General features: G+C 54.0%; 3 protein-coding genes across 3 annotated transcripts; 2 read left to right on the top strand and 1 right to left on the bottom strand.

Moving 5' to 3' along the window:
- Window positions 1–3,719: 3,719 nt before the first annotated feature.
- On the top strand, window positions 3,720–4,762 carry AYO21_08135 (hypothetical protein; the record flags this gene model as incomplete). Its single annotated transcript, XM_022658083.1, has 3 exons — window positions 3,720–4,058; window positions 4,138–4,318; window positions 4,416–4,762. 3 exons carry the CDS (start codon window positions 3,720–3,722, stop codon window positions 4,760–4,762), a joined length of 867 nt encoding a protein of 288 aa, XP_022509603.1.
- Window positions 4,763–7,458: 2,696 nt separating this feature from the next.
- On the top strand, window positions 7,459–13,114 carry AYO21_08134 (hypothetical protein; the record flags this gene model as incomplete). Its single annotated transcript, XM_022658082.1, has 4 exons — window positions 7,459–8,022; window positions 8,082–10,318; window positions 11,471–11,564; window positions 11,633–13,114. 4 exons carry the CDS (start codon window positions 7,459–7,461, stop codon window positions 13,112–13,114), a joined length of 4,377 nt encoding a protein of 1,458 aa, XP_022509602.1.
- A 276-nt stretch (window positions 13,115–13,390) lies between these two features.
- AYO21_08133 (hypothetical protein) lies at window positions 13,391–15,413 on the bottom strand (the record flags this gene model as incomplete). The annotated part of the gene is made up of 5 exons (XM_022658081.1): window positions 13,391–13,650; window positions 13,770–14,895; window positions 14,956–15,038; window positions 15,119–15,300; window positions 15,361–15,413. 5 exons carry the CDS (start codon window positions 15,411–15,413, stop codon window positions 13,391–13,393), a joined length of 1,704 nt encoding a protein of 567 aa, XP_022509601.1.
- Window positions 15,414–15,609: the final 196 nt, after the last annotated feature.

The following is a 15,609-nucleotide window of genomic DNA, read 5'->3' as shown; positions in this document are numbered from 1 at the left end:
ATCAGAGCCTTCTATTTGCGATTGCAAGACAAGGGATCACAAGACATGCGTGGCGCAGGCAAGGGTCTATGCATTTTTTGCTCCTGACGAGCTGATCGCGCTCTAGGGTGGTATTGGAAGGGACTCTGGTCACCAGGCAGTTTTCTCGACAGCGCTGTGATGTACTCGGAGGGGCTCAGTCTGGAAGGTGGGTGTGAAAACTCATGGCTGCAAGATCAACCCTGCAGTCCCATCATTTGTTACCCAGGTTGACATCCTTCTCGTCCTTGTAATGGAGTACAAGAGGTCACCGGTGACATTCTGATTCGGTGCAGTGGAGGAGCAGGACAAGGGAAGGATCCCTGACTCGGTGGGCGAACGAATCGGGTCCGATAGTGACGAATAATAAATTTAGCAATGCATGACCCTGGGACTCGGGGGGCGTGGTATCGGAGGTTTAGGTCTGCGGGAGAATTATGATTGGCATGGACAGACCGCCTTGGGGCAAAGGAACGAGAAACAAAGACACATTCCAAAAGGTTGAAGGGCTGTGTGAACAATGTGGCACTTTGGAGAAGCGAATCTCATTTGCATTGCAACGCAGGAATCGAGATAGCAAGGGAAGGGTCATTTATGCCAAGGGAGCTCTAGTCTATAATAGGACTAGAATTCATGCAACCTGTGCGTTGGGTGGCATGGTGAGCTACGCCCTTCTGGTACTGGTGGTACAGTGCCGATTGTTACTCACACCTCACCCCTTCCAAGTTGGAGAAATACTCCGGTGACAACAGAGTTGACTGTGTGCGTGTGTGAAACATGGAGAACAGCAAGAGGCTAATTACAGCCAGAGAAGAGGCTGAGACTTTTCAGCTGTAACGAAGAATGGAAAAATGTGGACAGAGTAGTTAACAAAGCGTTAGCACCATTTATGCTCGCAAGCCTTGGTGTTTGGGGGTGGCTCTCTGGGTCTCCGGGTGTCAAGTAGGCTTCAGTTAGGTAAGTGCTTAGGTTTTTAGGCCTGGGAGCCAGTACTCACAGGTACCAAGACATGTATCTACCTAGGTACCTCGTAGGCTCGTACGAGGCACACACAGGTCTGTGCGCCGCTCCCAGACTGCTGGCTCCTTGGCTCTCTTTCCTTTTCCTCTTTCCAGGTTTCCTTTGTTCGTCCCTCGGTATGCGGTCGGGTTGTCGGCTAGTGTTGGAGCTGCTGCAAATCACCACTGCTCCCACACTTCGTTCCTTCTGCCAATCACAACGCCAGCTAATTTGCTCCAACGGCAAAGCACGAGGCAATCTCGTCAGTCAATAATTAACCTTGGGGGGGGGGTTGCTAGCCATCACGACCTCATTGCTCTCCACCTAACCACATCATCGACCCCATCCTTCAACCCTTTGATCCTGCCATGGTAGCCTATCCTGACCCGTCTTTCTCCGTAATGTTACTCCACCCATAAACCTTCCTTTGCATTCAAACTGTCTGGCCACCGCAGGAAGTGTCCCCGGTCGGCGACCAGCCATCTGCATACTGCATTTCTGCCCCCTCCACAACTTCACTCGACCCAATCACGGTGGTTGCCACACCTGGTCCGTTCTGCATTATTATTCACCATCAGCATGCAGTGACCGCAGCGTGACTGCACTCTCACTCAATCTTGGGACGCTTGGGGACGCAGATGCTCGCCATCCGCCATCACTTGAGCAGGATTCCCACATCTCTTCCGCCTCCCCTGTGTTCCACCAATTGAAAGTTTACGAGAAACTCCCAAACTTACCTAGAGTCCACCGACGCACGCTCGTTGCCTCTTTCGCTACAAGCTCGACCCGAACCCCAGTCTCAAGCGCATCAAGAAGCCACTCAGCAGCCAACCCGCCAGACCCCTAACTTTGGGAACCAACAACATCTGACCTCTCATCTCCCTCCCACCCCCCCAGAAGCCACTTCACCCGACTCTTGTTCAGCGCCACGACACCTGTGCTTTCATATCTGTAGCTCTCTTTCCTTATGTCACGCGTCGCCCAGCCACCGCAGCAGAAGAAAAATAGCAGGGCCGGAAAATAACAACAAGATTCATCCCGCCCTCCTCGACTGAGCCATTGGACGCTTCGAACAGTCTTGTGGGCCTGTCCTCAAAACAACAGGTCAACACTCCACTGTTTCCCCTGCCTCAAGAGCTAGTTACCGCACCTCGCGCCATCACTACTTGACACTAGTGGACGCTCGAAGCTTCACACTATCACCGAAATTTCCCTCTAAACTCCACTTTAAGTCGACCTCCAAAACTTTGTTTCCTTCTCGGCCTCGCCTTCTGCCGGTGGGTTCAGACCTGCCACTGCGCTGGGTGCAGCCTGCTCGCTATCGACCGGGGTCAGCATCCCCTACCCCCCTGCGCGACAACGTTCGAGAGAAGAGAGTGCGAGTCAAGAAACAACCCCCCAATTCCTGCAGGCTCCTTTCGCCCATTATCAAGCGCATTGTTATTGGTGGGACCCTCTAGTGAAAAGCCTGCCAACCCGGGCCACTTGGTTCCACTCCAGGCAAGCGGTCACCCACCCGCAGCTCTGATCATACTCCCTCCACGGACACAAGGTCCCAGTTGAGACGGTTGTCCGGCGCAAGTCGTCAACGAACAGGAAAAAAACGAAAAAAAGAGGGACAACTACCCTGTCACGTCACCTGTGAAGTCTACACGCCGTGGTTGGAGAACAAAAACAGACACCACGTTCAAAGGCAAAAAAAAGAGAGCCCACCCACTCAACTGCTACATAGAACAGGGAGGGTCCCTGGGTCCAAAGGCAAAACCTATCAGAACCTCGCCGACTCTTTGCAAGAGTTTGGCCCGTCTGCACTTTGATCGCAATTCTTTATTAGTTCTTGGGGGTCCGCACCATCTCGAGCAAAGTAACGGCTACTCTTCATTCAGTTCAAGCTTGCAACTAGCGTTGTGAGGATCGTGCTAAAAGCCCTCTTTTCCGACCCATCCTCGCCCCCTCGGTTCGACGATAGGGTGCAGCGCCCCTGGTCCAGATCAACCCGTCTCTTTTTGTTGCTTGAGCGCTGGCAGCAAGCACCGATCTGGTGCCCGTCTCTCGTGCAAAAAGGCGCTTGTCGCTCCCGACCCAACCCCATCCAAGAGCATCTGTTACAACTTGCTCCCCACCGCGGCCTTTTGAGGGTTGGTCACTTTCTCGAGCACCCTCGTCTAGAAAGCCTTCAAAATAAAGAATACGCCGGTCTTTGATCTAAAGATTGCTTCAATCGTATCGTCCGCCCTGTCCCTCTAACGTGTGGACTGGCCCTTTATTTTTTTTGAGCGACCAACTGTCATCCACAACCTTTCTTTTGGGTCAGTCACATTATACGCCGGCGACCCTCGAGGTTCCTACCATATTGCTACCTTACCTATCAACCGCGTTTCTTCACGTGGGAGGCAGGTAACGAGAAACACCTTTGATGGACAGAGGTGGATCAGAATACGCGCAGTCAGGTTAGCAGCAACGAGCCATCATCTTTGCCGCGAGAGCAAACTCTGAGAACCATCTCTTTGTCAATAGATCAGTCGTCTGTCGCGACCTACGCCACCCAAGACCCGCGCTCTGGCACCATCTCGAGCAACAACACACCGCAGTCGGATTACGGTCTGACTCCGTCGTCGGCGCGTTCATCGGGGTTTCCTCCAGAGCATTTGCGCTACAGCCAATATCCCCAAGCGTCGCACCATCCAGGTGCTGTTGGAACAATGGCTCAACCAACAAGTCCGTCAAAGTCCCTGCCAGAGGGGGCACCCAATGGCACTCCAACCGCAAACTCCCACCATGTGAGGTCTAACTCGGATGTGCCTATAGATCCCTCGATTTCGCAAGCCAGTCCGACCTACCCTCCCTACTCGCCCTATCCGCAAGGACAGGACATGCAACATGCGTACCAGCCTCAGCATCCGCCCTACATGCCCCAGCGACCACCGCATGAGCAGTGGGGTGGCTATCCACCACAGCATGGCATGCCCGCGCCGTATCCTCATCCTGGACCAGGCGTTCAAGGCCCACCTCAAACATCAGCTGCGTCGCGCTCTGGTCAGGTACGTCGCGCATTGTTTTCCTGTTCTCGACATCCCCGAAAATGAGGATCCTTGGCCTAACTAATGTGTATGTGTGCAGGTGTACTCGTTTGTCCCTATCCCGGGTGCGCAGCAACATAAGCGTCCGCGCCGTAGGTACGAGGAAATTGAGCGCATGTACAAATGTGGCTGGAATGGGTGCGAAAAAGCATATGGGACACTCAATCATCTGAACGCGCACGTGACGATGCAGTCGCATGGAACCAAGAGAACTCCGGAAGGTGAGCTCCACACTCGGAGAAATATCAGATTCCCTACAGCTTTGTCAAGACTATGAGGATTTGAATCGGGCTTGGCTGACTTTTTATAAAAACCCAGAGTTCAAGGAGATCCGAAAGGAGTGGAAAGCTCGCAAGAAGGAAGAAGAAAACGCGCGCAAGGCCGAAGAAGAGCGCCAGAGAGTCGCTGCTCAGGCTAACCAGGTGGACGGTCCACCAGGCGATGCGCATCCTGTCCCTGGACAAGGCTATCAACAAAATGGAGCTCGACCGTCGCTTCCACCCATTGGCTACCAATCCGCCGACGGACATGCTCAAGGGCAATATGGACAGCCGCAAGGCGGTATGGTCTATCCACAAGGAAGCACTCAGATGAACAGCTATCCCAATTATCCAAATTCGCCTTATGCGCAACAAGGCCAGGTTTACCAACAACGCCAATACTAGAACGCATCCAGGGCAAGGCAGCTTGGCTCCTGCCTGGTTTGTGTGTCCTCAGCCCTCGGAGATCAGTCATCTTTTGATGATGAGCAGCGCAAGAATGCTTATGCCAAGAGCTGCATGCTTTTCACGGAATGATGCAGCACCTCATTTTTACCCAAGATACCCCTAGGTGGGAGTGGAGGAGATAATGGAAGAGCAAATGCGGACAAAGTCAAAAGTATCGTGATGAGGAAGCATGCTGGGAGGAGTTTGTCACATAGGCTGGCGGGATCCGATACTCATGAGTTTCCTTGTTTTCGTTCTCGTTTTCCTATTACCAGTTCTTTTTTTCGGTTTGATGGGTTTATCACCATTTGCACAGCGCCACGCGTTTCTCTCGAGAGGGGTGATGAACATTATGACAGATCGGCCGACTGCATGCATTTTGTTGAAGAGGACCCAGTGCATTATGAGAAACCAGGGGAATTGTTCCTATCTGCACAGGCTTCCCCGGACTCTGAAGAGCTTTTGGAAGGGGAGGGACAAAGATAAAACGATCAACAGCATGGGTTGTCAATGCGAGCGAGTCCAATGAAGTTGGGAGAGTCGGGGGGATCTGTCCAGTTGCTATTGGGTTGGGAAAACCGGTGCCCTGAAACGCCGTTATTGTACATTTGATGGTACCCAGGCTCAGGCTGGATATGACTTGCGCTTCGCAACTCGTTATTAGAACAAGGAGATGGTCTTGCTGTTCGTGTTCAGACAGGAAGCAGATCAGAGATCTATTTGAGCATGAAGTGATTATGGCGAATAAACAGAGAATTTCCTTGGGTAACATTTCGATTCTGTCCTTGGTTACTGGTCTTGCAGAAAAATGTTCGCGTGATCATGTCTTGTAGAGAAGATACAGGTGAGAGTGTCGTAGGAATTAAGTTGGGCCAAGGGATCTCGAATGGTGTTGCTGGCGCGATTTTAGGCTGTCCTACCACCCAGTGGATTTCCCAAGGCGTGGCTAACAAACACATGGCAAGGTGAGGACAAAAACCTGGGGAATTCCCTGGTTAGATTTTTAGTACGCAGTCAGAGGGTTACACAACGTTGGGGGGGACCGGCCGATTGTGAGGGAACTAAGATGGCGTCCGAAATGGGCTCGCCGTTGAAGTCTAGACTGAGGCCAACAACATGCACGAAATTCACTGGTGTGAGGGTTGCGCAACCACTGAAGTCTCTTCGCTTTCCAAGCACCGGCGCAACCGCCAACGCCCGCGACGGCGCCCGGACTAGGGCTTAGAAGCTTCAGAGTTGGAGCCTGGAGGGGGTGCGTGATGGGGGTGAGGGGACCCTGCTTCAGGCCCCTAGAGATCCTTATGTTGTTAACTGGAGAAGCTAGCTCAATGGTTCAATAGTGGGCAACACTACGGCTTAGTTTCCCCGGCCTTGGATGTGTCACAGGTCAAGCACAAACTACTCACCGAGCACAATCCCATCATCTGCATCTGCATCTAGATCCCGACCTTGTGGTTCATCGCTACTCTGTGCTCCCTCATCCTCCGCCGAATCCCCAAAGACCTTGTTCCACACTATGTTTTTAGCACCACACGACGAACGCAATGTGCGGGATCAGACCAACCCGAGCCAGAAGATCCCGTTGGTGCCTACGCAATGGACATTCGGCTCGACCCTCCAGTCACATCGGCGGAGACCATTGAATCAAGCGTCTTCTATCCACCACTCCAGCACATGGAAACAGGGCTCGCAAACATCCGGTAGATCAACGCCACTCGGATTCAAGCCTCGAGTCCTTTCTCCGTCATTCTCGGATTGTGTGGCGCTCGGAACTTGACCCCACTGTGGGCAAGAGAGAGCATGATGAGCTGAAAGATCGCGGGCAATATAAAATAGATACCGGAGTCAGGAAAGAGGGTTTGGAATGTCCGACCGTTTCTGGAGACCGCACCCGCAGCATGCACAAACAAAGTTTCCGCTGCAAGGGCGATTTCCAAAGTTAACCCGGATCTCCCTGTCAGTCAAAGGATGTCCGTGACCACGCGAGGCAGGGTACAGCGTTCTGGCAAAGTACTCCATACTACTACACCGGCCATTCCATCCTGCAGGGCGCCAAGCTGGCGAAAATGCCACGTTGGCTGACCATGACTAAACTATGCGATCGGGACTTTACCTCGTACATGAGACGGTGTGACGCAGTCGATCGGTACCCAAATAGCTACCTTACATGGATGGAGCCTTGAACGTCAGCCCTACAGCGGATTAAGAAGACGAGGGAATCTTGAAGTGTGCCGCATCAGATGGAGACCACTGCGACTTGCTTGTCAGCTGTTCCCCTGGTTAGTTCAAGGTGATTCCTTCCGGTGCATCGTTGGGGTGAGATTACCCTTTTGACCTCGAGAACGGAGTATAGAATATGGATTGCAAACAGCTGTCTCTGCCAGGCCTATTCGCAGGAGCCTATTGTACCAGGTACCTCTGAAACGACTGATTACGGCCTCTTGAACAATACCGCCCTCATTTCGTAGAAGCCGTCCTTGTATGACGTATTGTACAGTTTTCGGGTAAGTTTCCTGTTGTGAAAAATTTCCAAAATCTGCCTGACAGTCTCGTTCCTAACAGTCGTTGTAAGTGAGGATCACATTTGCACTTTTTCTCTCAATCTCTCCTTTTTTTTCTTCTTGCCGGATCGCCATCTTTGGCTCTCTCTTCTGATGTTCACTTGCGATGCGTGTCTGCGTCGGTCACTTTTCTCACTGGGGAGCGGCGCCGGTGCCTCACACTTCCCGTCCGCATTGTCCAGTTCCTCGCTCGAGCACGCCATCAATTCCACGGTCGTCGTCTCTCGCAAACATGCAACTCTACAGTCCCTCAGAAAGGGCCATCATCGCAACGGTCTTTTCAAAGCCTTGAAAGAGGCGCGCAACGAACCGCCAATTAAGGCCAGGCCGTCGAACGCTCGCGCGAAACTTTTGGCCAAAGATGCTCAAGCACGGGAACGTAATTGGTTACAGCGTCTTGAGCCCTCGGATCGAGAGGCATATCTGAAAAAGGCTATGGAGAAGGAAGCCAGATACCTAGTGGATCCCCTGAAACTGGCACAGGGCGTCGTGGAAAAACTTCGAGACCACAACCTACAAGCCGCCTTGGAGTTGGTTCGTGCCAGTGAAAGAGCTCACAATGGCAAGGGGGTGGACAATGTTGTCAGTTGGAACCACATCATAGATTGGCTGATGGGCCAGGAGTCTCCTGGTGAGGCATGGAAGGTCTACAACGAGGTAAAATCTCAGTTTTCATCCGCAATGCTACCCCTGACTGACTCGACTCGTTCTCGCAGATGAAAAAACGAGGCCATAAGCCCGACTCGCACACTTATACGATCATGCTGAGAGGCTATCGCGACAATGTCAAGAAACCAAACGCCGTGCAACAGGCCTTGAGCGTTTACGATTCCATCTCCGCCGCCAACTCCGCAGTCACCCCCACCACTATCCATACGAATGCCATCATCAGTGTTTGCGCACGCGCGTATGATATTGATGCTATATGGAGAATTGCTGGGAGGCTTCCCGAACGTGGACCTGGTGCTCCTGACCATGTGACGTTCACCACCATACTGCAGGCCTTGAATAGCGAAGCCCAAAAAAGAGCCATAGATCGAGGGGGCAGGGAGGGTTCTGGCTTCGATCCTCAGCCAATATTTGAGCAAGTGATTGATGACGCGCGAAAGTTATGGCTCGACATCACCGCCCGCTGGAGAAGGGGGGATCTTTACTTGGATGAAGCTCTGGTCTGTGCCATGGGCAGGTTGTTGATGCTCTCATCCGATCGGAGCACTCATCTGGATGTTCTGAACCTGGTCCATCAAGCTATGAACATAGGCAGAATGCCGGAGGTTTCGAATGATGATGCAGAAAATGGGACAGATGGATCAGAGGAATCGGAATCCACTGCTGAGCGTGACCCTTCCACCATCCTCGAAGTTTCACCAACGAGAGTGAACCGCGCGAACCTATCCTCAGGCCGACCTGGGACGGCAAGCTCGTCTGTGTATGCCACGCCTGGGAACAATACCCTTTCTATGCTTATGGAAACAACTACCGCCCTTCGAAAGCTGAAACTGGGCAAATACTATTGGGAGATTCTCACAGCTGCTGATGGTCCTTACAAGATCGTCCCTGATCACCAAAACATCATGGCTTATCTTCGGCTGCTTCGAGTTTCCCGTGCAAGCAGAGCTGCCTTGGACCTGCTTCGCGCTCCACGACCCGATGATGTACAAAACAAACTCATGGTGCGTGGAACCTTCGTCATTGCCATGAGCACCTGTCTACGAGACAAGAAGAATCCAAATGTCTTTGAAACAGCCAGTCGGATTATGGATCTGATGCAAGAGAGCACGCAAGATATGGGGGACGACCTCGATGGGCACGGAAAAGAACCTCAAGGTCAGAAGCTCAGATTCTCCCCCAAAGTCCTCCGGATGTATCTGGAAGTTGCGATGGCGACCACCAAAGGAATCGGCGCGGGCCCGCTCGAGAAGACCAGCAATGGAGATCTGGATTTCGAGCGAGATCCTAGTAAAAACCACACCTTAAGAGCGCTGCGGCGACTCGGTCCAGATGTGGTCAATGTCAGGCAACTGATCAAATCGCACTTGGTCGAACTTGAGCAGCAAGCTGCCGCGAAGGGACGTACGATCAGAGTCAAGAAGTTGCTTGAGAAGCGCCAGATTACACCGTACAGCGTCACCGAAAACATTGGCGAACTGGTCGAATTGTTGCGGACCATGATCAGTGCGATCGACAAGATCATTCTGGTCAACGAGCGCTTGGAGGATGAAGGCATGGGGCCACTGGATAAAGCCATCTTGAATGAGTGTTGGCTGCAGAAACGGAAGCTGTCGGCTTTTGTCTCCAGGGCTGCAAATGTTGTTACGGACCCTAAAGGACCTGGAGAGCTGAAGGCGCGGCGTGTAAACGAAAGGGGTCAGCCGTTAGCAAGCAGGAATGGAGAAACCTCCGAGGGGGACGGAGCTGCTTGGTCCGAAGACACGGAGGTGGCAGGCGACGACATGGTGGACGAGGATTTCGATGCCGGCATGGCTTCTACTAACCCGCGCGTAAGACTCGTCAACGATATCAAGGCTGCCCAGGCCAAGCACGCCAAATCCAAAGAAGAAAGAGGTCTCTCCCGACGACAGAAACTCGAATTGATCAAGGAAGAGCAAATCCGCGCTCAGTTTCCGACCAGTGTCTTGAGGGAGCGGCAGAGCATCAGAGAGCGGACACGAACCAGGTGGAACGATACGGAGACCGGGCCAGCATCGACAAGCCAGAGAAGCCGTGCTGCTGCGGCGGGATTCGCTCGAAAGGCACCAGTCTGGAAAACAAGGCAGATGGAGATCAAAGAGATGAGAAGAGAGAAAAGACAAGCCAAGGAGCAGGCTAGGGAAGCTCATGAGAGTAGCAGAGCGAGGGAGAGGGAGACATATAGGGGATGGGGAGGTGGGTTTCAAGACATGTTGAAAGAGCACGGAAGGACTGACAGAGCTGGGATTGTGGAACTAGGTCCGTGAGTATCATGGCCCAAGTGAGATGTGATTGAACCATGTACGATAGATACACATAGCCTCAGGAGCGTGGCGATAAGGCATGGAGGGAATTTGCTACGGTTTACGGTGCTTTCTCGGATAAAAGAAGGAAGAATTGGCTCAAAAGGAAAACAAAATCAAAGAATCCTCCACCCCTAATCAATACAAGTATTGTACAAGTACTCACTCACTCACTCGTACACAAGTAGCAGCAGCAGCAGAGAGGATCTCCGAACGGCGCAATTGGGCGCTTCGTTTTGGCATATCACGACAGATGGCATTTCGTAATGCTCCGAACCCTGTACTTGTGTGAGTTATCTCCGACCACGCCCTCGACATCCTACCAGTCCATGGTGCCTGAGGCTGACATGTGGCCATGGTCTGTAGCTCGCAGGAGCTTATCTGATCGTAGACCCAGCGCCAGGTACTCGTACATAGGGGATGAGACCCTACCTGCCTGTCACGTCCAATGGCAGCCAAGGTTATCTATCGGCTGAGGGAAGACAAGTATCGATAGACTTGACTTTGAATCTTGTTGCGTGTACTCGGTACCTACAAGTACCACCTAGTATCACGGAGTTAATATATCGACGAGTACGAGGTACTTGGTACTGAGGTGCGCAAGGAGCCGCAGCCACAGAGTTTAGTGCCCAACTAAGAGTAGGTACTCCGTAGGTGACCACGCCTTGCATAATATCTACCTAGGCATGTAGTTGCTGATGGGCATTTGCATCCAAGGGTCAAGCGGACAGGTGGGGTACCAAGCATGCATGAGGTGCAGGGGTTCGCTGGGAGAAAGATTACCGAGAGATCCCAGGCTATACTCGGTACCTCGTAATAATAATTAATGACAAGCTGCACATGTGGAAAACAGAAGAAAAAAGAAACATGTAGCCACAAATCAAAAAAAGTACCACATTCCTCCTTCACCACTTGCTCTGTTTGACATCTCCATCCGAGCTTCTCTGTCTGCTCGCCATGCGACATGGGGGCTTTCGTCAACTCCGATTTGACCGATTGAAGTCCCGTCCGTGCTTGTGTGTCCTGCCCAGACACACTTCTAGCCTGCGTCCATCATGTCTGTTACTTGGGAATACCTGCCGTGAAGCTGTTTCAAGTACCCGACCCTTCAGCCATGCCTCTGCAAAGGCCGACCAGAGCCCGTCGTCCGTCCCTGCCCGGAAGTGGTCGACACCCCTGGCGAAGACAATCGCGCAGGCCATTGAGGTGAGGGTTTCCCACGACCCCATACCGTTGCGTCTCGATCTGAACTAACCCAAGGCTGTACAAAATAGGTGACGGGACCCATCTCGATCGCATCCTACATGCGCCAATGCTTGACAAATCCTGACGGAGGCTACTACACGACGAGTCGCCCATCGGCCGAAGACGCAGACCAGTTCGGCGCAGCCGGCGACTTTATCACCTCCCCCGAGATATCGCAAGTCTTTGGTGAGCTTGTGGGGATATGGTTCATGACGGAATGGATGGCCCAAGGGCGCCCGACCCAAGGGGTTCAGTTCATTGAGATGGGCCCTGGACGAGGAACACTCATGAGTGACATTCTCCGGACGATAGGACAGTTCAAGACTTTTGCGAGGGCTATATCGGCGGTGTGGATGGTTGAAGCGGGAGAGGGACTGCGGAGGAAACAGAAAGATTTGCTCTGTGGAGAAGATGCCGACATGAAGGAAGTTGCGGATGAGACTGGCAAGAATGTCTGGTGGGAAGCAACAAGCACTCAAGGGATCCCCGTCAGATGGGTCGAGGATATTGCGCTGCTGCCAGCCCAAGCTCACGATGCAGGCGATGAGATGCCCTTCATTATCGCGCATGAGTTCTTCGATGCGCTCCCCATCCACGCATTTGAGTCTGTTGCTCCCCAACCCGAAGAGGCACAGGAGCAAGATACCGGGGCCCAGCTTCTCACCGAAAGTGGTCAACCACCGATTGCGAAGCCGTCCATGGCCAGCAAACTCCCACAGTGGCGGGAACTACTCGTTGCGCCCACTACACCGAAACTCTCAACGTTACTCTCCGCCGAATCCGAGAAATCGTCAAGTGACAGAGATCCCGAGCCGGACTTCCAGCTCACCCTGGCAAAGGCGAGCACTCCTTCATCGCTCGTCATACCCGAACGACCTCGCTATCGACCCCTCAAAGCTCAAGTATCGTCGCGCGTCGAGGTATCACCGGAGAGTTCTCGATACATCCAAGACTTTGCGCGCCGGATCGGCGGCGGAAACGTGGTGCCTCCGGCCAAACTTGCTAGGGGAAAGCCCAAGCAGGGCGTGGCCGACATACCGCAACGAAAACCCGCAGGGGCGGCACTGATAATCGACTACGGGCCCCTGGACACAGTCCCAGTCAACTCGCTGCGCGCGATCCGCAAACACAAGATCATCTCCCCTTTTGTCTATGCCGGCGATGCGGATATCAGTGCGGACGTGGACTTTGGGGCTCTTGCAGACGCGGCTCTGGAGGCCAGTCCGGGCGTAGAGGTCCACGGACCGGTCGAGCAGGGGACTTGGTTGATGCAGTTAGGGATCAAAGAGAGGGCGGAGAGACTCCTGAAGGAGCTGGACAAGAAAGCAGGCACAACAGGGGCGGAAGAGGCGATGGAGAAACGGAGGAGAGAGGCCGAAATGGGTTGGAGGAGACTGGTCGAAGGCGGACCCAAGGGCATGGGCAAGGCGTACAAGGTCATGACGATCCTGCCGGAGAATGGCGGGAGAAGAAGGCCAGTTGGCTTTGGGGGGAGTGTGGTTCCCGGATGAATCTTTGGTTTATCTGCCCTCCGGTCTTTTTATCACGACCTCCTCCTCTCTGTCATCTTGTAGGCGAACAAAAGAGACGAAACGCGTCGGGATAGGGACAACGGTCTGTCTGTATTCTATGTAGAACTGTACCACCACCATATACCCATATCCACATCGTGCTGTTCTTTTTACCCCAGCGCAACCAGGAACGACAGAAGTCCCCGACTACTATGAAAGGCGTCCAGCTCAGATCTGCGCTGCCGTCTTCCTTCTTTGCGGAGGGGGGGGGGTTCTTCATGCTTCATCGGCGGCGGCGGCGGCGGCGTCGTCGTCGTCAGGGTGTGCGTCAAAATCCCAAAAACGGACCTCCATCTCAGTGGACCGGACGAAGATGGCAATCAGCTCCTCGATGCGCGAGGGCGATTGCTTGACGATGTGGGTTTCGATGAGTTCTGTGCGCGCGCGAGGATCAAAGGTCCGGGCGGGGTTAGTGTCCGATATCATACGATGTGATGTGATGGTTGGGGTGGGGTGTGAGGCGAGACGAGGCGAGGCTAGGTGGTTTGATAGTAGTGGTGATAGTGATTGTGTGCTATTCGGGGACGACGGGAAGAAGAGTGAAAGGGGGAAAATTAAGCCAAGGGGAAAAAAAAAGGATATCAAAAAAACTCACCCCTCCCAACCCTCACAGCCTCCTGGTAGTCGTCGGCGACGTAGTTCTCGACCCACCTCCAGTAGCGGTTGCCCTTGTCGGTGGGGACGCTCTCGCGCTCGCGGTAGAGGCGCGCGGCGGTGACGCCGTAGCCGAGCAGACACGGCGCCAGGGACATCTGCAGGGCGAGCCAGTCCTGGCTGGCGCCGACGTCGAGACAGTAGCGGCTGTAGGCGACGCAGGCGGGCGACTCCTTTGTGCGGGAGGGGTCCTCGAGGCGGGCGCGCGAGATGCCAAACTCGGCGCAGTACGACAGGTGCAGCTCCATCTCGCGCTGGATGTGGAGGATGATGTTGGCGCTGGCCGCCACGGCCGCCATGCCCTGCGACTTGTACGCCGCCAGCGCGTGCGACCGCGCAAAGTGCGTCAGGTACAGGTAGTCCTGCACCAGGTAGTTCTTGAACAGCCGCTCCGGCAGCGTGCCCCGCGCCATGGCCGTCGCGAACGGGTGGTGTGTGAACGCCTCCCAGCTGCGTGCCACGAGTGGGTGTGTGAGCAGGTACGTGTCGATGAAGTGGCCCGGCGAGAAGGGCAGGATCTGGAGGCTGTGGAAGTGGTTGATCGGGCCCGAGCCCTTGCCTATCGACGAGTCAGCCAGCTTGATCCCCGTCGTCACGTACTGCACCGCGAGCCGTGTGGCTCTTGCGAGAGACGCCGTCCGTGATTTGGACTTGTCGAGCGCGAGGTTGGACGCGATGGCGCTGGCCAGCGAGCAGCCCGTCCCGTGGGTGTTTTTGGACGCCAGGTACTGCGACTCGATGACGGTGTAGTCGTTACCGTCGTACAGGATGTCGACCGTGTACGCCTTGTCTTCGTCGCGCGTGGCCTTGACGTAGTTCTTGGTCAGGGGCATGTGGCCGCCCTTGAGCAACACGGCCTTTGGCCCCAGTTGATGAACCATCCTCGCGAGGGTCTTCAGGTCATCCAGACCGGAGGGGGACTTGTAGTGGACGTCGGCGTCGCGCAAGAGCAGCGTCGCTTCGGGGATGTTGGGCGTGAGAAGCGTCGATATGGGCAGAAGCCTTTCGCGCAGGTTCCTCACGGCATCGCCCGGCAGCAGTTGCGCACCGCTGGTAGAGACCATGACCTGTGCGAATCATGAGATCCGGAGACCGTGCGAAAAACAGGGCGTCAGAGCGCATCATACAGGATCGACAATAATGGTAGAAACCTCGTGGCGTTGAAGCGCTTCGGTGACCACCTTGATGGTTTCCGCTGAGCCGAGCATGCCTTTTTTTTTTCCCTCATCAAGTCTCAGCCACCTGTTCTGCATAGTCTTGACGGCGTAGCGTATTCGTATAGGCCCTTACCAATCTTGACAGCGTCACAGGCAATGTCGGTCAAACAAGCATCGATCTGCTTGCCCACAAAGGCCGGTGGTGTGATGTGGATGTCCTGCACACCCAGCGTATTCTGAGCCGTCAAGGCTGTTGTGGCTATCATCCCATAGCAGCCATGAGCCGTAAGGACCCTCTGATCTGCTTCAAGCCCACTGGCAGAGGAGTCCTTGTGTCAGAGCACGGCGCAGGGACGGACGTGGGGAAGAACTCACGCTCCACCAGAGCTGTCGGAGCCTGCAATGACCAAAACTCGGGGAATGGTCATCTTGAAACCAAGTCCAATATCATCGGACAAAGCGATAGAGGACCAGGGAACGAACCAGAAGTCTGACAGGGCAAACACAATCTAACAGATGGACCGGGTCTAATGGGCAGGTCTCGAGAAGATGTTGAGTCGAGTATCGTTAAAAGATTGTCGTTGCTCTGGAGCCAATCAAAGACCAAGAACCAAGGCTGTATCT

The sequence above is a fragment of the Fonsecaea monophora genome (assembly GCF_001642475.1).
Source record: "Fonsecaea monophora strain CBS 269.37 chromosome Unknown Scaff68, whole genome shotgun sequence".
NCBI classification, from domain to species: domain Eukaryota; kingdom Fungi; phylum Ascomycota; class Eurotiomycetes; order Chaetothyriales; family Herpotrichiellaceae; genus Fonsecaea; species Fonsecaea monophora.
This window is presented reverse-complemented; position numbering and strand designations above follow the sequence as displayed.